At 42.1% G+C, this 21,281-nt stretch overlaps 1 protein-coding gene across 1 annotated transcript in view; it reads left to right on the plus strand.

Annotated features, from left to right (window-relative positions):
• Nucleotides 1–21,281, plus strand: part of TRRAP (transformation/transcription domain associated protein) — a 70,978-nt gene that overhangs the window by 9,195 nt on the left and 40,502 nt on the right. Inside the window, exons 14-37 of the mRNA XM_080354043.1 lie at nt 107–341; nt 1,978–2,305; nt 2,428–2,525; nt 2,905–3,099; nt 3,622–3,813; nt 5,514–5,679; nt 6,866–7,122; nt 7,979–8,179; nt 8,634–8,785; nt 9,830–10,029; nt 10,781–10,998; nt 11,144–11,341; nt 11,551–11,811; nt 12,508–12,669; nt 13,889–13,985; nt 14,410–14,531; nt 15,921–16,091; nt 16,967–17,035; nt 18,391–18,510; nt 18,847–18,966; nt 19,315–19,479; nt 19,862–20,043; nt 20,327–20,525; nt 20,936–21,064. Of these exons, the coding sequence (XP_080210169.1) occupies nt 107–341; nt 1,978–2,305; nt 2,428–2,525; nt 2,905–3,099; nt 3,622–3,813; nt 5,514–5,679; nt 6,866–7,122; nt 7,979–8,179; nt 8,634–8,785; nt 9,830–10,029; nt 10,781–10,998; nt 11,144–11,341; nt 11,551–11,811; nt 12,508–12,669; nt 13,889–13,985; nt 14,410–14,531; nt 15,921–16,091; nt 16,967–17,035; nt 18,391–18,510; nt 18,847–18,966; nt 19,315–19,479; nt 19,862–20,043; nt 20,327–20,525; nt 20,936–21,064 (4,237 nt within the window). The remainder of the gene's footprint in view (nt 1–106; nt 342–1,977; nt 2,306–2,427; nt 2,526–2,904; nt 3,100–3,621; nt 3,814–5,513; nt 5,680–6,865; nt 7,123–7,978; nt 8,180–8,633; nt 8,786–9,829; nt 10,030–10,780; nt 10,999–11,143; nt 11,342–11,550; nt 11,812–12,507; nt 12,670–13,888; nt 13,986–14,409; nt 14,532–15,920; nt 16,092–16,966; nt 17,036–18,390; nt 18,511–18,846; nt 18,967–19,314; nt 19,480–19,861; nt 20,044–20,326; nt 20,526–20,935; nt 21,065–21,281) is intronic.

Genomic DNA, 21,281 nt, shown 5'->3' on the forward strand with positions numbered 1-21,281 from the left:
ATTTAGTCTTGGAAATAGCTTCAGGCAGTAATTATTGATTAAGTTAAATTAACAACCATTATAATTGTCCTCAGCGTGTTCTCTCGTTTCTCGTTTTCGCTGCCAGGCCGCTTGCCTACAGCACCCTGGCAGACCTGGTTCATCACGTCCGGCAGCACTTGCCTCTCAATGATCTCTCCCTTGCTGTCCAGTTGTTTGCCAAGAACATTGATGACGAGTCGTTGCCCAGCAGTATCCAGACGATGTCTTGCAAGCTGCTGCTAAATTTGGTAGATTGTATCCGCTCTAAAAGTGAACAGGAAAATGGAAATGGTAGAGATATTCTCATGAGAATGCTGGAGGTATTGATTTGTTGTTGAATGTCCTATTCTGTAGTATGTTGTCAGTCACGTTTTGCTTTCTCCTGTCTTTAGCAATGAGAACATGCAGAAGCAGTCTGCGTACTGGGTGCTGTGTTAGTGCTTCAGAGAAGGGCTTTTGAGAAGGTGTGCGGCTGGGGCGGGAGCTCGGCCGTGGGGAGGTGCGCTGTCAGCTCGGCTTTTCATTTGGTGCCTGGACCCAGAGCAGGAGACCGAGTGGCTGTGATGCTGGCGGCAGCTTAGCCCTTGTTATGTTTTTTAATTTAATTTTGAATTCTGGCTGTAATCTCCTTTTACCCCACGTAAGGGTATGGAAGAATGGTATTTTTTAATGCCTTCTCGTTATGTTTTTTTTCTGTTTGTGTGTGGTGGTTCTAGTTTTAAGTTTTCAAATCCCGACAGAGGTTTATGTTGCGGGTCCTTGGCGTAGCCCAGCACAACCCGTAAAGTGCGAAACAGCCGCATTTTCCAGACCCACTTGTCCTTTTTAAGGATCTTGTTTAAATTGAGGATTTTTGGGGGTCCTCTTTTTGTTGTTGTTTTGAAAAATCAGAGATGCACCCTAAAATCTGTCATCTGTGGCACAGTACGAGTGAAACAGCACCTGCTTGCTGTCACCACATTGTTAACAGACAAAGGTTTCCGAGTGTTCCTCCTGCCACAACGTGAAGATGCACTTAATTGTAGGGTAAAACACTTCTAGGGTAAACACTGGTTTAATGATCTCATATTTGGATGTGAGAGCACATCTTGAAATCTGAATGAGCTGGTGTTAACACTTGAAGAGAGCTGAGGAAGCCGTACGGCTGCTTGTTTTGGAAAGGGAGATGTAGACGTTCTGAGCGACGCAGTCCCTCCGTCTGTGACTCTTGTGTCGCTGACAGTTTGCCGTAGTTCTGAACGCACCAGGGAAGAGGCTCGATCATTTTAATCATCTCCAGATTGTTTGGTGTTACCCCTGAACTTTTTTATTTCTGAAGGTAGCAGTAGTTCAGGGAATGGCTTTCATCCGAAATACAATTACAAGTGGTGGTGCAAGTGAAAAATGTCCATGTTCTGCATTGCATTGGGTCCTTTATTCCACACTTCTCAAACCGAAGCAGCTTTCTAGTAGGGTTTGTCTTCCAAATCAACTTACGCTTTTTTTTGATACTTTGAAAAAAGATCTGTATTGTAGCACAGTTGTTCGATCATTCGTTTATTAAATTAATGTTTATAGTAATATGTTAATTCAGAGAAGCTACATCTAGGCAAGAAGGGAGCTTACAGAACCAGTGCTAGTGGGGAAATACCTGAGCAAGCCCATTAAATCTCGACTTTAAAATCTGGGAAGTACAGAAAATTTTAGACTGGAACCTTTTGCAACATGTCTTTACTAAGTTTCAGCAAGTATTTTGACTTTTGGAGCTTGTTAAAAGTAAGCAAACTAGTTCGTGTTGCACTTGAGATGTTTACTGTCATTTGATGACTTTGGAAATGCTTAGGTGTACGTTGTATTGATCTCAGTATGCCAAAGTATTAGTATTATTAAATTTAGAATAATTTTGGAAGAAGAAATGTCCTTGCTCTTTTCTTCCCCATCCCCGCTCTTCCATTTCCTTTGCTCTTTGTGCCGCAGGTCTTTGTTCTGAAGTTCCACACCATAGCACGGTACCAGCTGTCTGTCATTTTCAAGAAGTGCAAGCCGCAGTCTGAGCTCGGGGCTGCGGACGCCGCGCTCCCTGGGGTACCCACCGCGGCCAGCGCGGCGCCCGTTGCGGTTCCGTCCCCCGCCCCAGCCACGCCGGTGGCCCCCGCGCCGGTGCCCGTGTTTGAAAAGCAGGGCGATAAAGAGAAAGAGGATAAGCAGACGTTTCAGGTCACGGATTGCCGGAGCTTGGTCAAGACTTTGGTCTGTGGCGTCAAGACAATCACATGGGGCATAACATCCTGCAAAGCTCCTGGCGGTAAAACTGCGTCATATTTACTTGCATTTATTTTTTGTGATTCTACAATGAAAACTCTCTAGCATGAAAGCAAATAGTATTTTTAATGGTTAACAAATGTCTTGTTCTTTCTCTTCTTTCAGAAGCACAATTTATTCCCAATAAGCAATTGCAACCTAAGGAGACTCAAATCTATATAAAACTGGTAAAATATGCAATGCAAGCTTTAGATATATATCAGGTATGTAACCTGGCCACATAGCACTTTTATGTATACAGTTACTGTGTGTTAGGTATTTTAATAAAGATTATTTGTAGTTACACAAAATACTAATGAAATGTAAATTGGTGTGATTTGGAATCTAGTAGCTTCACAAATACACTGTGATATCTCCTGCTCTTGTCTTCTTCCACTCCTGACTTCATGGTTCTAAAATCCATGCTGAAAACACTCTGTTTTAATATTTTTGTTGTCACTATTGGCTCTTGTGCCCAAATTCGAATTGTATGGGGCTTGCATGTGAAAATCTCGGGTGTTTTTTTTCAAAAGGTACTTTAAGAATAGTGATCAAATTGCTCGAGTTCTTTAATCGATAGGCACATTTTTTGACTTGCTGTAGGTGCAGATAGCCGGGAACGGACAGACGTATGTTCGAGTAGCAAACTGCCAGACAGTCAGAATGAAAGAGGAAAAGGAGGTTCTGGAGCATTTCGCTGGTGTGTTCACAATGATGAATCCTTTAACTTTTAAAGAAATCTTTCAAACTACTGTTCCGTATATGGTGGAGAGAATCTCCAAGAACTACGCTCTTCAGGTATTATGAGTTGGTTTACTTTTTCAGTTGATAGTAAACTGCTTGTAGGAATAGCTTGTGCCTTGAGGTACCTGAGGCTGGAGTGGAATTACAAATAATGCTGGTGAAATGAATGCGAGATTTGAAGCAGTTGATAAGAATCTTTTGTAAAAATGGCTTTTCAAAAGCTTTCCAAAGTGATGCAACACAAACGCCAGCATTTCAGTCTAGAATATGTGAATGGGCTTTATTCTTGAAAAGTATTGAACATGGTGGAGTTCTTATTTTGTTCAGGTTCTTGCATTAATGTTCTACTGTTTTCCGGAAGACAAGTCCTATAATATGCATTTAAGTATTTAAGTTTAAAGTTTAATTTTAAATGATATGCATGGTTGTTTTCGGCTGAGGATAAGCTGAACCGCTGGGGTAGCAGTGGAGATAGGGGAAGAAATTTGTCTGAGTGTTTTGTTTTAAATGGGTAGCGTGTTTCTCCCTCTGTTCTTTTTGTTACAGCAACAGTAACTCTGTGGTTTCCTTTTTCAGATTGTTGCCAATTCCTTCCTGGCAAACCCAACTACCTCTGCCCTCTTCGCCACGATTCTGGTGGAGTATCTTCTGGATCGGCTGCCAGAAATGGGCTCCAACGTGGAGCTCTCCAATCTGTATCTCAAGCTGTTCAAGTTAGTCTTTGGCTCAGTTTCACTCTTTGCAGCTGAAAATGAACAAATGCTGAAGGTAAAGGTCCTTGGTGTTAAAAACCAAAAAAACCTGTTTTGACTCCTGGTACGTTCTTTGGGTGCCTGAAGAAATGTGAGAGTTTCACGCTAACATTTGGGAGTCTTTTCGTGTTTGAACCACTACTGGTGATACATCTCCATTTGTTCCAAATGCCAAGCACATTGCGTTATTTATCAGAGTGGTTTCTGTGAATGTTTCCTTCATATTTGAAACTACAAAGTGATGTACTAATTCTGAGTATAAATGGCTGATGCGCGCTTGTGGTCTGATCAGAGCTGCCATGAACCCGTGTCACTCTTTGCTCAGGATACGCATATCTTCTGCATATTTTTCCTCTTGTTTCCATATTAATTTAAGACTTTTGCTTAGGCTGGAATAACTTTTTGGTGTGTTGCTGAATCTTGTTTGTTTGTGTCACATTCAGTGGCACGCAGCTCTTGAGTTAGGTGTTTCTGTGCCCTTGACACGTCTGGGTTAAGGAATGCAGGTTTTCCTACCGACAGCACGTTGTCTATGTATTCCAAAGATCTATTTCTGTTGATGAGATCATCTCAATATTCAGTGGGTTTAGCAGTGAGCTTGAAGCAGGAGTGTGCTCTTCTCGTCCAAGTGAAAGCTGCCTATATCCAGAAAAGCATTGATTGAATGCTGCTTTTTCTCTCTTAATTTCTTTCCATTTATCTTCTTTCTACCTGTGAATAAACAGCAGTTTGATAGAGGTGACTGTGTGATAGTGGTTTCTGTGCTTAACTACTTGCTGCAGCAGCGTTCGCTCAGTTTTCTGGGTAGAACAGAGTAGGGCCTACTAGTTTTTGAGATTCTTTGAAAGATAAAAGTGATATGAAGTAATATTTGTAAGTGATATGAAGCAATATACGTATAATCTTGCTCAAATTCTTCTCATTTGTCATCAGAATCAAGGTCCTTTGGGTTTCATAAGCTGGGGATCCAATTCAAAGAGTGTGATTTACGACCTGCACGGTTTCATGCTTCTGTTAGGATTTTGTTTCTGCAGGACTGATGATGTGGGCCTTGGGAAGACAATAGAACTGAATGATGAAGGCTATTTGCAGCGTTTGCATAGCAATGTAGAAAATGCAGAATGTGTCCTAGTTTGTCCCTGGTCTGTGGGAATCCTTGTATTTATCAGCTAATTGTAAGGATTCCTGCCAGCTGTAGTGTCCTCTGCTCCAGACAGGCCCCCAGTGCTGTAACCGTTTTCTGCTTTTACAAGTCTGCTTTACAAGTGAGATTTTGGCACCCACAGCAACTAAGAAGGAGTGCTGAAGCTGATCAGGAGGAACAGAGTGTTGTGAGCTGTCTCTGGGGGTTCTGACACTTGTCATTTCTGCTACTCATCCTGGGCTCTGCGGAGCAAAAGCTTTTTTCCTTGTGTCAAATTTGTAGAAGGTTTTTTGTTTTGATCAAGTTCCTGCTTGGAGCAGCAAGCAGACTCCATCATTTGGCTAATATGGAAGCAGGGTTTAATTACCAAAGAATGCTCTGGGTTCTGATACTGTTCCAATACAGATTTACTTTAGAACAGTTCTTGAGCGGTGGTATAAGATCAGTGTGGCATCAGGGTACTTGGAATAGCTGAAGGTTTTTGATCTGAGCCTCTTGTCACTTGCTAAACTCCTGTACATGATGATGATAAAATGGATACTTTATTAATCGTCAGGCTTTTTTTTTTATAGCCACATTTGCACAAGATTGTGAACAGCTCTATGGAACTTGCACAGACTGCCAAAGAGCCCTACAACTACTTCCTGCTGCTCAGAGCCCTGTTCAGGTCCATCGGGGGAGGCAGCCACGATCTGTTGTATCAGGAGTTCTTGCCGCTGTTACCGAACCTGCTGCAAGGTAGAACAGTGCCTTCCTTCTCCAGCCCGTGTCCCATCTTTTAATGTAAATGGTACTAATGAGGTTATGTTATGTCATTTGAAAAACGAACAAAAGCCCTGACTCTGATAAGCAACTTCTGATTTTGAGCTTAGCGGTTGATGAAATATCTTTAATGTGGGTTATTTTAATTTTCTCCCAGCTGCTCCAGGCTCCATAGTTTTGGCTGCTTCACAATTTCTGCTGTTTGTTTTTCATTGGGGGCTGTTGGAGGTTTTTTGCTTCTTTCACGTGCTGTTTTTGGCTCTGGGGAGCTTTGTTAGCTTAAAGCGCCCAGGGACAGGACTAGGAGAAGGAAGGTTGCCAGGCCATCACTGTCATTTCCGAGAAGCTCTGGTGGTCGTGCAGTTGAGGGCACGTGTGTGCACCTGCAGCTGTGTGATAAATACAAGCGCAAGTGGTGTCAGTTTGCAAAAAGAAATGGGAATAACAATCAGTTTGATTAATTGCACATTTGTGCCTGCAAGAACTGTGTTCGAGAGATACTGAGGATGAACAAGGAAACGTGGAGAGCTACTTGAACCGAAGGACAGGCTGATGGGAACAATTCCAGAAACGTGGAATCCTGTGTTTCCATCTACAGCCGTAGGGGCAATTTTAGTTGTAGTTAGCAGATATGTATGCTGTCTATAAATCATTGTGTGGAATACAGGTCAGCATAGAAGTGTTTACGGAATACATGAGATGTTGATGGGGAGAAAAAGAAGTTGAGGAGTATGTTTAGTCTGTACGGGAGAGTGAATATATTTGAACTGATTTAATGTTCCTTTTCAGGATTCCAGGTATTTTAAAAAACATTTGTTCTGTGTGGAGGGTTTTTTTTATTGATACAAAGATGAGGTTTGAGTCAAATTATCTTTTTCTGGTATTCAAATGCTGCTTTATTGAGTCTTACGTTAAATTTGAGAATATGCATAGCTAGTTTCTTTATTTTGGATATGCATGTACCTACAAAAGCATTAACTGCATAAAATCCGTAGATATATCATTATGAACAGTATTATATTTTGTAAATATGTTATTTACAGAGATCTAAACTTTACAGAATTAAAAAATGTGAGGTTATGCTGAATTTAGGAAATAGCAGTTTTCATCAACAAACTGCAGACTTTTGCCTTTCATTGTGTAACTTGTCGATGATTTTCAGGACTGAACATGCTGCAAAGCGGCCTTCACAAACAGCACATGAAGGACTTGTTTGTGGAGCTGTGCCTGACGGTGCCGGTGCGGCTGAGCTCCTTGCTGCCCTACCTGCCCATGCTGATGGACCCGCTGGTGTCGGCTCTCAATGGCTCCCAGACCCTGGTGAGCCAGGGCCTGCGCACCCTGGAGCTGTGCGTGGACAACCTGCAGCCGGACTTCCTGTACGATCACATCCAGCCCGTTCGAGCTGAGCTGATGCAGGTACACGGCTTGTTTCCCGTCAGACCGCACGAGGTCATTGATTTGCCAAGGACTGCTAGAAACTTAGGTGAACCTTTTGGTTATAAAAGCTGGAAAAGTCTGTCATGAGAACCATACCCGTCTGATTTGTATGTAAAAGGCCAGCTGGTGGTGTCTTGTTAAACTGAAACCTCTGAAAAATTTAAAAGTGATTTAATCACTTTTCCTGTACCCGCTCTCAAAGGGTTAAAGTTAAGATTTGTGACTCAGTCGCAAGAATATTGCTACGTGTAAGTTGAATCAGTACAGAAAATGATTAACCTTTGTTAACTTTTTCAAAACAAGAACACTAAATGCCTTCAGCGTATCACGACTGACAGCTGCATGAAGTCTTATGTGTACAGTGAAGATGGTGTGGTTGAAATTTGGAAGCATGTTTTTAGTGTAGCCTTTTCCCCTAATACAGTGCTTGCAGATACTTTATCCTTTAAATGTAACATTTATTCTTTGTATTTCCAAACTAGCTCTTTGGGGTTAATTCCCTTCAGCCTTAACTGGCCTTTTCTATTTTTAATTCCTAATGTTCATCTACTCTGAGCCATAACCATGAAATCACATTGCAGTGGGGCAAAGGTTTTGTAGCTGATCACATTAATCTAATCTAAAACTGCATTTAGGACAACTTTGTTGCAAAGCAGTAGAACCATTGCAAACTGAGACTTCTTATATTCAGGGCAGGTGAGTATTTCTGGAAGTTATGCAGGGCTGATTACCGAGATACAAGAAAGAGTCTTTCCCTTGACGTTTTTTTACATTCTAACTGGAAAAATGTTGAAGTGCGGCTGGTCAGACCACGTACCGTTTACAACTCTTGCAGGCTCTGTGGCGCACGCTGCGCAATCCTGCAGACAGCATTTCCCACGTGGCGTATCGCGTACTTGGTAAATTTGGTGGAAGTAACAGGAAGATGCTAAAGGAGTCACAGAAACTACAGTATGTAGTCACGGAAATCCAAGGACCCAGTATTACAATTGAATTTTCAGACTGTAAAGCATCCATTCAGCTCCCGATGGAAAAGGTAAGGGCATAGCTTATTTGCTGTGCTAGGAAGAGCATTTTGGGTACCATTTAGATATGTGTATAAATGCATGGTCTAACTGCGGTATCTAGGGACTAGCAATAGCGGTTATTGCTGGAGAGGAAGGTGAGGCAGCTTTCCTTGAGGGAGGAGAGAATGGGGCTGTACCTCACTCAGGGGAGAATGGGGCTGTACCTCACTCAGGGCTTCGGCTGCTTTCGGACTCTGAAAATCAATGTATCTGCTGTAAAACTTCGCATTTATAAAATACCGTAACAGTTTCAAGTCTGCTCTCTCAGGCTTTCTCTGTATTTCTTAATTTAGGTAGTTCAAATTGTACATACTTTTAAAGTTACTTTTAATATGTGTTAAAGATACTGTTCCCTTGATTAGTCACCTTATTGTGAATATGAAGAGCAAGAAGTGTTTGGTTGCCGTCTTTTTTTCATTCTAGGCGATCGAGACTGCTCTGGACTGTTTGAAGAGCGCCAACACGGAGCCCTATTACCGGAGGCAAGCGTGGGAAGTGATCAAGTGTTTTTTAGTAGCTATGATGAGCCTGGATGACAACAAACATGCGTTATACCAACTTCTTGCACATCCCAAGTATGACAATTCTTTAAACATAAATGTGTATGTAAAATTTATAGTGTTTTCAGAACAACCTAATTTAGAGCCAATGGTTTGTCTGGCAATGTATTCTTCATGGGGTGTTTTACCTACTGGTTTATCCTGCTTTCTTTTAAATTGATGCAAGACTTTCCAGGAAGAGGAATTTGGTCATCATATTATTTGATGCCAGTGACGTGTTCATTTTTCATACTTTCGCTTTTCCTAATAGCAGTCCAATGTATAATCTGTTACATATAATCAGACATTTTAAAAATTACTTTTAGTTTAGTATATTTAAGTAGTTGGAATGTTTTGGTGCTTCATTGTATTTTGAAGATGAACTTAGATTGTGATTTTTGTATGTACATCTGACTTTTTACTAAAGTGAGATACTAAGTTGAGTTTCATTTAGCGACTGCACTAGAGCATAGTCACACACGTAACCCGCCTTTGTCTCAGCGTGGGGGCTTTCTGTTGATAAGTTTCACATCTTTTACAGTGTCAGTCATTGGTACGTAATGGGTGTATCGCTTCTAGACAACTTCGGCATAGTAAATGTAGCTAAAGAGTATTGTAGCTTTTATAATATGGACTTGTTAGACCGAACGTAAGTATAGCTTTGCCATGAATAGGTTTTGTTGGGCAGTGATTTGATAAATAATGTTTCAATCTTTCGAGGTTAAAATCAAATGTCATTTTAAAAAAGGGGGAAAATGTTAAAATATTGAAAATGACATTCTGTAATTGAGTTGCACGTGATGCCTGTGTGCCTGTTATTTGTAATGTATGTGGCTTCTTGTGAGCCACTGGCTTTAAATGTTCCCGATGAAATGGAGCTATCCATCATGGCTGAGACCAGGGGTTGACAAAATTAGTATGGACCGAGTGAACTGGTGTAGCTCTGTTGAAGTGAGGGGGAAACAGGAGCGGGAGGAGGAGTTAGACATCCACAGCAAACTTTAAATCAAGTACTTGACAGTGCTCATGGCTGAGGAGCTGGTACTGCAGCTACGGATTATAATGAACTTTGTCTTTCAGCTTTACTGAGAAGTCCATTCCCAGCGTGATTATCTCGCATCGGTACAAAGCTCAGGACACTCCGGCCCGGAAGACGTTTGAGCAGGCGCTGACGGGCGCGTTCATGTCGGCCGTCATCAAAGACCTGCGGCCCAGCGCGCTGCCCTTCGTGGCCAGCCTGATCCGCCACTACACCATGGTGGCCGTGGCTCAGCAGTGCGGTGAGTGCGGCGCAGCACGAGGGCGCGGGGAGCTTTGTGTGCTTCTAGTAGTCATTTGTTTTATGAAAGTCATGGTACTGCGCTTGCTTCTGGCTAGATGGGTTGGGTTTTGTTTGATGGCTGACTTAAGTTTTAATTCTTTTGAGCAGTGAAAAATTATGGAGCAAGTGTTGAAAAACAATCGATCACCTTATAATACTTTATAAGTGCTACAGCCAATGAAATAATTACAGCTTGGGACAGTTTATATTTCCAGAGCATTTTTGTGGCTCGATAGACACAGTTCTTTTTGCAGATCCTATTGAATTTGTTTGGTTCCCCTCGTGGTTCTGAAGGACCATCAGGGGAGCTGAGGAGACACCAGAGCACTGCGGTGTCTTCTGTCTATGAAGAAAATCTCTTGTTTGGGGTTGGACTGTATGACAAGTGTGGGAACAGGCACACTATAAGTGTGTCACTCTTCCTTGTCACATTAATGGAACTTGATTTTTTACGATTCTTCATTTTAATTAAAACTTCTTGCAGTGCATAGTCTAGTGCATAGAAGGAAATATGCAAGTAGATGTAATCTTTTTTTCTTCGAAGAGTGAAGAATGCCTTAAATCCGTTTGTATACAAATAGACACCGTGCTTACTGGTTTTGCCATGAGCTAGTCAGAGGAGCAGTAAAATCTGATTGAAATATGTTTGTTGAAATATCCCTTGTTTTATGTTGTTTCCCCTCTCCTTTCCTCTTCACCACGGATTGCAGGTCCGTTCTTGCTGCAGTGCTATCAGGTGGGCAGCCAGCCCAGCACAGCCATGTTCCACAGCGAAGAAAACGGGTCGAAAGGCATGGACCCCTTGGTGCTTATTGACGCCATAGCCATCTGCATGGCGTACGAGGAGAAGGAGCTCTGCAAAATAGGAGAGGTGGCTCTGGCAGTGATATTTGATGTTGCGAGCATTATCTTGGGTTCGAAGGAAAGGGTAATATATATATATTTTTTTAATTTTTTTTTCTTTTAAAAATATATTTAAATCATCTAGTTCAGCCAATGCAACTTTGCTTCTAAAATGTTGGAGTCTACCACTGAGCTGAAACCAGCAAACTGATACGTTCCTTTGTTTCCAGGCTTGCCAGCTTCCTTTGTTTTCGTACATCGTGGAACGTTTGTGTGCTTGCTGTTATGAACAGGCCTGGTATGCCAAGCTAGGAGGTGTCGTGTCGATTAAATTTCTTATGGAACGACTGCCACTAATTTGGGTCCTCCAGAACCAGCAGACTTTCCTGAAGGCGCTTCTCTTTGTCATGATGGATCTAACTGGAGAGGTATTTAATGAATGGATTATATCAAATAGCGTGAGGGAAATCAATTTGTGTTCTTAAATCGACGCAGATTGTACTCTTGCTAATCTTGATGCTGCTTAGCTTCAGAATGTATCATATCTGCAGTTCATCCACATCAAGTGCTCAGTTTGTTGATGGGTAGCGTGTAATTTGTGATCTTCATTTCATAAAAATCATCTATGATACCTTAGGTTTCCAATGGAGCAGTTGCTATGGCAAAGACCACGTTAGAACAGCTTCTGATTAGATGCGCAACGCCTCTAAAAGATGAAGAAAAAACAGAAGAAATTCTGGCAGCGCAGGAGAAGTCTTTCCACCACGTCACGCACGACCTGGTTCGAGAAGTGACCTCCCCGAACTCCACTGTGAGGAAACAGGCCATGCATTCCTTGCAGGTGCTTGCACAGGTCACAGGAAAAAGTGTCACGGTCATTATGGAGCCACATAAGGAGGTGAGCAGAAATATTTACGGAAAGCGAGTTTAAAGTTGTTTACCAGTTTGGATTTGCAAAATGCTTTTCCAAGTACAGTTTCCCACATGAATGAATTAACTTCTTAGTGCTTTGATAGCACATATTTGTCATCGGCTGGTTCTGTTGTTCTGAAATACACTGTGGCTGGAGTGCTGTAGAGGTTCATAGAGGCTGTGCCTGACTGCTTAGCCAGTATTTATAGTGTCTGCAGCTTGGTTTACTTTGAAACTGGCTGATCATTCTACCACCAGTCACACATAGGCTAGGCCAGGTAGACAATGCATTTTGAACCTCATCTTTGTGTTATTCTCTAAATATGAGGCATGTTGCTATGCCTTTCCCTATCTAGAAAGAGACTTTAAAGATCAAAGGTGCTTGAAATAGCTTTTTGCACGTTACTCCTTAGAGCTTGTAGCGTTCATTCTCTTGAAAGACAAAGAAACATGATGTGAAGTTACTAAATATCATAGATAATATGTAAAAATTACAGATACTGAGTTGATGTGCTAACTGCTTGTGAATTAAATCAGTTCAGAGAAATCCTGTTCTTGCTTAGTGATGTGCAAAGATGTACGGACAGGAACGTGCGGCAATGACTGATGATGTCTTAGTGACCAGCTCTGTGGGGTCATTTGAATAGGCTGCTAATTAAGAAATCTAAATTACATTGTGTAGGTTCTCCAAGACATGGTTCCTCCTAAAAAGCATTTGCTTAGACACCAACCTGCAAACGCACAGATTGGCCTGATGGAGGGAAATACATTTTGCACAACCCTGCAGCCCCGCTTGTTTACAATGGATCTAAATGTCGTGGAACACAAGGTTTTCTACACAGAGGTACTTTCTTTTCAATATTGTTGTATTTGAACGTAGCTACTTAAGTAGTGATGGCGTTGGAACTCTCATTGTTGAAAGTGCACATTTTCTGTGTGCAATTTAAACTTTCACCACAATGTGAGAACTTAGCTCTGAAATGCGAGCTGCGGTCTGCCTTTACCTCCCGCCTAAGAGCTCCGAGCTCAGCAGAATATTCCAATGTGTTTGAAGCATATTAAATGAGCTTTGGTAGTCTACTCCTGGTTTAGTAGGCCTGACTTTCTTATTTAGTGCACAATGTATCTGTTAATAAATTTCTTTACCACCAAAACGTAAATATTGTTTGCTAAATTTTTGAGTCCCTAACAGTTTGAGTAAAATCAGGTATGAAATAAGCGTGTAGATTTAATGTAGAGGAACTGTCCAGTTCCTTAGTTTCCTGCCTGTCTTGTCCAACTGTAAGTGCTGAAGGTGTTTGATAGCAACAGTAGTTGTGATTCCGAGGCAGGGGTGGGGTATAGTTGTCAATGCAGAGGATCCTCTGTTTCTTTCCTTAGGACAAACCAAAGTGCTGTAGATCCAAGATGTCTGTAGAGGTGGGAGTGACGTGTTGGCATTGCGAAGGTCTTACTAGCGTATAGGTGCAATCTGGACAGTATTAACTCACAGAACTTTGTTTCAACCTGTTCGGTGTTGTCAAACAAAACCCATATAGATGCAGTGAAAATACTCAGCGTTAAAGAGGAGAGCTCTGTAGGAAAGAGTTGTTCCCCTGGGAAGAGACTCGTGAGCATTAGAATCATTGACATTTTCAGCACATTTTTTCCATATTAATCTCTGCCTGTTCTTTTCCCTCTTCCCTCGATAATTTCAGTGTTGTCGCTGCCATTCAGGCAGCAAGCTTCTCTGTAGACTTTTTTCTATCGTATGAGCAGCCTGTTTGCAAATAGACCAGATAGATATTGGCCAATAAAATGCAAAATGGTTAATTTTTGCATGGCTTTTCTTCGGTGGCAGTGCTAATGGGCTCTCTTGCCTCTGACTGACCACTGCTCTCCGTGGGAGCTTAGACGCTAATTTTGAGTAGAAATTTTGCCTGTTGGTGGAATTTGGAGGTTGGCTGGTGTGCCGCATAAAGTTGGCTCTTTGAGAAAACAGCACTCGGAAGGTCACTGATAACACCGTTTCAAACATCCTTCACGATGCTGTGCTAAAATGATCGCTGATTTTTTTCCCCTAGTTGCTGAATTTGTGTGAGGCTGAAGATACCGCCTTAATGAAACTACCGTGTTACAAGAGTCTTCCGTCACTGGTGCCTCTTCGGATTGCAGCCTTAAGTACGTAGAGCTTCCTAAACAAAACGTGAGGTGGGTGGGTGTCCCTGCGAGCAGCGGGTGGTCTCGTGGCCGAGAGCAGCAGGCAGCCTGGCCGCGTGGAGGCTGGCGCTGCTCTAGAGGTCACAGCTTAACGGGGAATAATGGGAAAACATTGCTGCTTCTTAATGACTAGGGTTTAGTTTCTGAAATGAACCCGAAATATTTTTAGTCTAATTACGTTATATAGCATTAGGAGAACTTTAGAAGGCTGTTCATAGATTTTCCATTCTTTTACTGGTTTATGGTGCCTGTTGCTTTTGGCAAAGCATCTGTAATTTAAGATGAAATAAAAGAAACTTGAAGAGCAGAAATGTAGAATTAGGTTTTTCCCCTCTCCTTTGAAATGGAGTTAACAAAGAGAACCAATTTCCTTTGATATTTGCAGATGCTCTAGCTGCCTGCAATTACTTGCCTCAGTCAAGAGAGAAAATCATTGCTGCACTTTTCAAGGCACTTAATTCAACAAATAACGAGCTGCAGGAGGCAGGAGAAGCGTGCATGAGGAAGGTGAGTGGGTTCCAGTGTTGCTCTCCACGCTGTTTGTCTCTGCTGAACTTCCTTGTTACAAAGCTGCTTGGGAAGTTCTCCACAGAAGATAACGGCGGCTCTGCTCAGTTTTTGTTAGTGACACCAATGTAATTATGTTTCTCTCAGATGTGCTTTTTGGGGTTTTGAACTTAGCCATAAAAATTTCTTCTGGTTGAAATTACGTGTTATAAGCTCTTTGCCAAGGACCATGGCAAGTCTTTCTGTCTGTCTGTCTGTCTGGTCTTTTGCCTGTCTGTTCTTTGTGAAGATAGCTCCTAAATAAACAGTGTCAGTACTTCCCAGCAGTTTCGCAAGTGTGCGTGCCTGGCTCTATTGGACCAGCTTTTCTCATGTCTCTGTTGCTGAGAGATGTGGTAGAGACCCCAGGGCTGGCTTTGGCACAGCGCAGCGGAGCAGAGCCGGGCTGTGCGTGCGGGGCTGGCAGCTCCCGAGGAGCGGGCCGAGGTCGGGGCTGCTGTCCGTGCCTGCTGCTGCTGCGCTGGCTGCTCGGCGGGCTCCAGGCTGTCAAGTAAAAGAGCTGGAAGGGCAGGGAAATGGATATTCTCTCGTCGTGATTTGCAGTCCAGTAGATATGCCTAGTTCTGATTCAGCAAGATTTTAATACCATTCTTCTAAATATAGAAAGTGGTAATAACAATAGTTTCTTTGTAATGATGTGCGGATTGACTGGCATGTAACAGGGGATGTAACCGTAGTGATACGGGTGGTTTGCGTTTGTTTAGGGTTTTCATGTCACTTGAGCCGTGAGAGGGACTGTACTTGTCATTCCTGGCTGCTGCCAGTGCAGCTGGGCTGAGAGGTAAGGGGGGGCAGATGAGCCTTGTTCTGGCCTATGCATTTGATACATGTTTTTTCTGATTTTGTTCCTGTGATCAGCCCATGCCCACAGAGGTTCAGTTATGGCAGTAAATATTCTCTTTGGCTGCCTACCCCAGATTCTCTTGAGCTTTTATGTTACTTAGGATGCACCCAGACTGTAACATAGAAACCCGCTCTATTGGCTTTGGCCAGATTCACGCGCAGTTCTTAATAAAACAGCATCTAAGGGTTTGTCCATAGCTGCCTTTTTAATTTATAGCTGTGGCAGTTCTTCAGTCTGTCTGTAATTAACATCTCCTGCTTGATTACTTTATGGAGTATCCTACTGTGCGTCAGAAATACATACTTCCCGAATCCATCTTGTCACTGTATCTTTTTCAAGCAATAAATATTGTTTAAGCTATTGCGTTCAGAAAGAACAAAATACAAGGAAAATCAAGTCAGCAGAATTTGTTTTAAAAATCAAAGGGACTTGCACAGAAGTCTTTCCCCTCCCCATGTGCATCTTCATCCTCTGCTTTCTTGCAGTTCTTGGAAGGAGCTACCATAGAAGTTGACCAAATCCATACGCACATGAGGCCGCTGCTGATGATGTTGGGAGACTATCGGAGTCTGACGCTGAACGTTGTGAATCGACTGACATCTGTCACTAGACTTTTTCCAAACTCCTTTAATGATAAATTCTGTGATCAGATGATGGTAAGCCCATTGCACTTCTCTTTAGCTTAGCTAACATTTGTATTGTTGAAACGTCAAAGAACAGTTCAGTAGTGACTCAAAGTATATATTGGAAGTAAAAGATTTTTGTTTCACCATTTTGAGTTAATTCCTGAAGAGCTATTAAACCAGAAGGTTCGGAGAGGTTCTTTTGTAGGGAAGACATACCTAGTTATGCTAAGGTCTGCTTGGACAAATTTCTCCTTAAGCCAAATGCCAGCAGCACAATGTGCTAAGGAAACCCTTGAAAATACAGGATGTTTCAGAAAGATGGACTCAGTTTGAAATGACCGTATCTCTGCAGCCTCTTACAGGCTGTACAGCGGGTGGAGGGAACACAGAGCATTTATTAAAAGGTTACTAAAACTTGATAACTTACAAAAATTTACAAACTGTTTAATGTGATTGTAACACGTCCGGTCCACCTTTTTGGAACAGCCACTGCTTCCTAGTGGGCTAAGTCTGTTTTGTTGTTTTCTTGGTTTATAAAGCGGTGGAAGGTATTGCCCTTATTTGCAGTTTTTAAACCGTGTATGTGAGTCCTTTAGCCTTTTGCAGTGGATATTTAAATATTTAAATGCATTTGTATCAAGGAAATCATTACGCGAGTGGAAGCTTATCAGTCTTGAGATTCCTGTGCCTTTAACGTATGTGTTGTAACCCCTGCCCTCTTGAGCATGGGCGGGACGTTCAGCAGTGAACTCTTCACTGAGGGAATGAAAGTAACCAATTGTTGTTTGAAGGAAACAAAGGGAAAAACAATCTCTGCCTCTTGCTTTTCTTGTAGCATATGCTGTCATTTGCTAAAATGGAACAGTGTAATTAGAAGAGTAACACTAATTATCCTCTCTTTATAGCAACACCTTCGTAAATGGATGGAAGTTGTAGTTATTACACACAAAGGTGGACAACGGAGCGATGGAAATGTGAGTTAATGAATGCTTTTATACAGGAAGACAAGAAATATATAGTATTAATGCTTTGGGATTACAGAACTAATTTAGTTGTAAATGTTGCCATAACTGATTATGCACTGATATTTTGTTACAGGCTAATGAACTTATATGTATATTGAATATTTGTTACACATCTTAGTAAGAGAAGCTTCTTATCTGCTGACGGCGTTTGCTTTACAGCCTCTACTGTACCGGTTAGGATGGGAATAGCTCATTGACTTTATTCCTCTTCTCCGGATTTTCTCCTTAGAAATCCCTTCTGCACTGGAGTGGCTGATGAGCTCAGCAGCTTAATCCCTCTGTGTTCATGGATATGTTTGATATTCATAACATAACGTAGGCTTTTGAAAATTATACAGAATAATAATAATATAATCCCTGTTGTTTTTCACAAATGGTATTTAAATGAAGGTCGATGTTTAGCAGTTGAGATCACGTTAATATCTCTCTCCCATCCGAACTAACGGCCTCAGTGCTGAACTGTGGAAAGCTGATCAGTTTTCTCATAACGGGGCAGTTGTGCAGCATAACGAGTGCGCTGTGTGCTCTCAGCAGCACCGCGCCGAAGGGGATTCCCGCGGCAATGTCGCTTCCTGTAGATTGCCAGAAATCCTGTAATTCCATTAACATTTTATTAATAACTTAGATTAAGTGCTGAGATATATTATTGCAACTAGGAAAAAATTGGGGGGAATTTTATTAACTTTTTTGGTTTTCGAATCAGAATGAAATCAGATTGGGTTCCTATTTCCCTCAAAACATGACAAGGGCTTAATGGCTTTTCATTACTGTTCCCTGTCATTGCAGAGAGAGCTTTTACATCTGCATTCAGTCACTGCTCTCTGTTTCATGGAGGTGTTCTTTAATGGAGTGGAATTCATTTCAGACGTTTAAACTTCAAACCTGTTCGGTTAAACACATTTTATTCAAGGCAGAGTAGTTCCAAGGCCTTCATGAATTAGAAAGGCTTTCTAATGCACGCGCTGCTGGGTGGGTGCAGTGCGTGCTCCGCAGCTCTCCCGTCAGCACTGTCGTTACACGCCGTTCAGCTCTCGTCTGTAAAACACCACTGTGCTGACAAAATCAAATCAAACCATGATGTTAGCGAGGAATGCAGACTTCCACAAGGGCAGTTTTCTTTACATCATGGTAAGTAGATGCTGTATGTATGTTAAGTCTTTGTGTTTGGTTGCTGACTATACTAATGTAGAGAGAAAAAAAAAGGTGGGATGTGTGATGCTGGTTTTATACATTTAGCTGGTGGTATTGATTTAATGGTGTTTAGCTGGTGGTATTGATTTAATCGTGTTTCTGTTTATCTGCAGGAAATGAAGATTTGTTCAGCAATTATAAATCTGTTCCACCTGATCCCAGCTGCCCCGCAGACGCTGGTGAAACCTCTGCTGGAGGTCGTTATGAAAACAGAACGCGCGATGTTAATTGAGGTAAAGGTGGAAGTTAACCTTGCTGATATTTTTGCTTTATAGTATTTGTAAACGTTAGTATATAATAATTATAATATTTTAAACAAGATGTGGGGACATTTGGTATAATAAATACGCTCTTCAAGCCTTTTGGGAGGTGTTAACATTTGTCTTAGAGTCTTAAAAGTGAAGTTTTGAAATTGTCAATAAATTCTCATCATAGAAGTCCTGAACACTTTGCATCTGCAGAAATGCCAAGTCACATGTATTTCCCTGAGTGCCTGTAATTAGTAGAGAATACTCTGAGCTAATACTCTGAGCTGTGCGTTTTGAATCCGAGCTCTCTGAACCTTCCAGGCTGGCAGCCCCTTCCGGGAACCGCTCATCAAGTTTCTGACCCGGCACCCCTCGCAGACCGTGGAGCTGTTCATGATGGAGGCCACTCTGAACGATCCCCAGTGGAGCAGGATGTTCATGGTACGCTGGGCGGGGAGCCGGGAGCCCTCACCTCACAGAGCAGGGCAAGGAAAGCTGCTTCGTCTTCTCCGTCCTTTTTTTCCGTGTGTGACCCTGTAGTCCTCAGTCACGGCTTCGCTCTGGCTGCAGGGTGCCCGCTCTCCCTTCTGTATTTGCTTGTTCTGAGCTGTTGATTTTATACCTTTCCTGATCGTGTAGGATTATTGCTGAAGTTGTAGAGGTTATTTTTATATGTGAGATATAACCTCTGCACCTTCAGTGAGGAATATAAAAGCTCGGGATGATATAGCCTTTCGGTATCTTCGCTTTTAAAGGTGGTTGTTAAAATTATTTCTTCCCCTTTTTCAGAGTTTCTTGAAACATAAAGATGCCAAACCCCTGCGAGATGTCCTGGCAGCCAATCCGAACCGGTTCATCACGCTGCTCTTACCCGTTGGCACCCAAGCGGCTGTTAGGCCTGGTTCTCCAAGCACGACCACAATGCGGCTTGACCTTCAGTTTCAGGCTATTAAGGTGCCAGTTTATTCTTGTTTGTCTCTGCACTAGATAGTTAAAAACTCTTTAGTTACAGTCCGTACAGGCTTCCGAGTGTGTGTGTATATGTACTATAGCCCCTACAGAAACACTCGGGAAAATGGAAAGAGTCACTCTAGGAAGGGAAATGAGACTCAGATGAACTATACTTTTTTAATCAAATAAGATATAAGAGGAAAACATGGCAACAGAAAGATTTTTTAATTCCTTCTAAAATTGGTCTAAACTAGGTTTTATTTGACTTTTTAAAAAAATGTTTTAGAAACCTCAGTTGCCCTTAAAGAAGTGCTTCTATGTTACTGGTTCTGCTGCAGACCTGCTGCATGCTGACTGCGCGTTCATCCTGGTTTGCTTTTGACAGATCATAAGTATAATAGTTAAGAATGATGAGTGCTGGTTAGCAAACCAACACTCCTTGGTGAACCAGCTGAAGCGCGTGTGGGTGAGCGAAGCGTTTCAAGAGAGACACCGTAAGGAGAACATGGCTGCGACAAACTGGAAAGAACCGAAGCTGTTGGCTTATTGCCTACTGAATTACTGCAAGTACGTAAGAACGTTTATTTCCTCTGGCTTGGGTACCTTTTTCTTCTCTTGTTTTTAAATTTTGAAAATATTGTCAAGGTATACAGAGGTGCTGAAAGGAGTTCGGAGTTATTGAAGAGGAAGTTTAATGCATTTCATAATGCTCCCGTTAGCTCTGAAGCAGTGCCTGCTCTTGGCACTCTGTTCATTTAAAACCAAGACTACTTTCTTCACCAGTTCATCAGTGTAGTAGTTTGGTTGGGTGTTTTTTCACAGAAGCTTTTCATGTTTTGTGTGTTTCCAGAAGGAATTATGGTGATATAGAGTTGCTCTTCCAGCTGCTTCGGGCTTTTACGGGTCGATTCCTCTGCAATATGACTTTCCTAAAGGAATACATGGAAGAAGAGATCCCCAAAAACTACAGCATTCCCCAAAAACGGGCTTTGTTCTTCCGGTTTGTAGACTTCAACGACCCAAACTTTGGAGACGAGCTCAAAGCCAAGGTAACTAAAGCAATTAAATCAAAGGAGCCTGATATTTAGGTTTAATTTTCTTCTTGGGAACTAGGGCAACAAAACTCGCTTACTTAAATGTCAACAAGCTGGATAATTGGCAGAGCCATTTAGGTGAAAATATCACACCTGAAGAGCAGTGCTAATAAACAGAGGCAGCAATTCATCTTGCTTTCGGTGCTCACTTCTTTAGTTTGCACTTTTGGAGAATCTTTGCCCTTAGAGGAGGGAAAGAAGAGGAAAAAAGTCTGTGTGTGTGTGTTTGTGAAGGTTTTAGTTACAGCTTCCTCTCGTGATGCCCTGCGCGTTCCCACGGGCAGGTTGCAGGAGTTCCGTGCGTGTTGCTTACCTTTGGAAGGATCCGCTGGCTGACTAACTGGGTTCTTGTTGCTGTTCTCCAGGTGCTGCAGCATATCCTGAATCCTGCGTTCCTGCACAGTTTTGAGAAGGGGGAAGGTGAACAGCTGTTGGGACCCCCAAACCCAGAGGGCGATAATCCAGAAAGCATCACAAGCGTTTTTATAACAAAGGTGACAACCCTTGTTTACATCAACACGTTTGAAAATTGAAACAAAAAGTTGTTCCTCTCGTTGGCTTTTTAATCCTGATTTGAATGCATTATGCTGTTTCTAAATACTGTGATAGTTGTGTCAAATCTGTCATAACGTGAATTGTTGTGGGATCCGTCGGTCAGGACTGGGCTGCGCTTTTCAGTTTCTGATCTCTGACTCGAGCGTCTGTCTTTGG

Source organism: Nesoenas mayeri (assembly GCF_963082525.1).
Source record: "Nesoenas mayeri genome assembly, chromosome: 15".
Lineage (NCBI taxonomy): Eukaryota > Metazoa > Chordata > Aves > Columbiformes > Columbidae > Nesoenas > Nesoenas mayeri.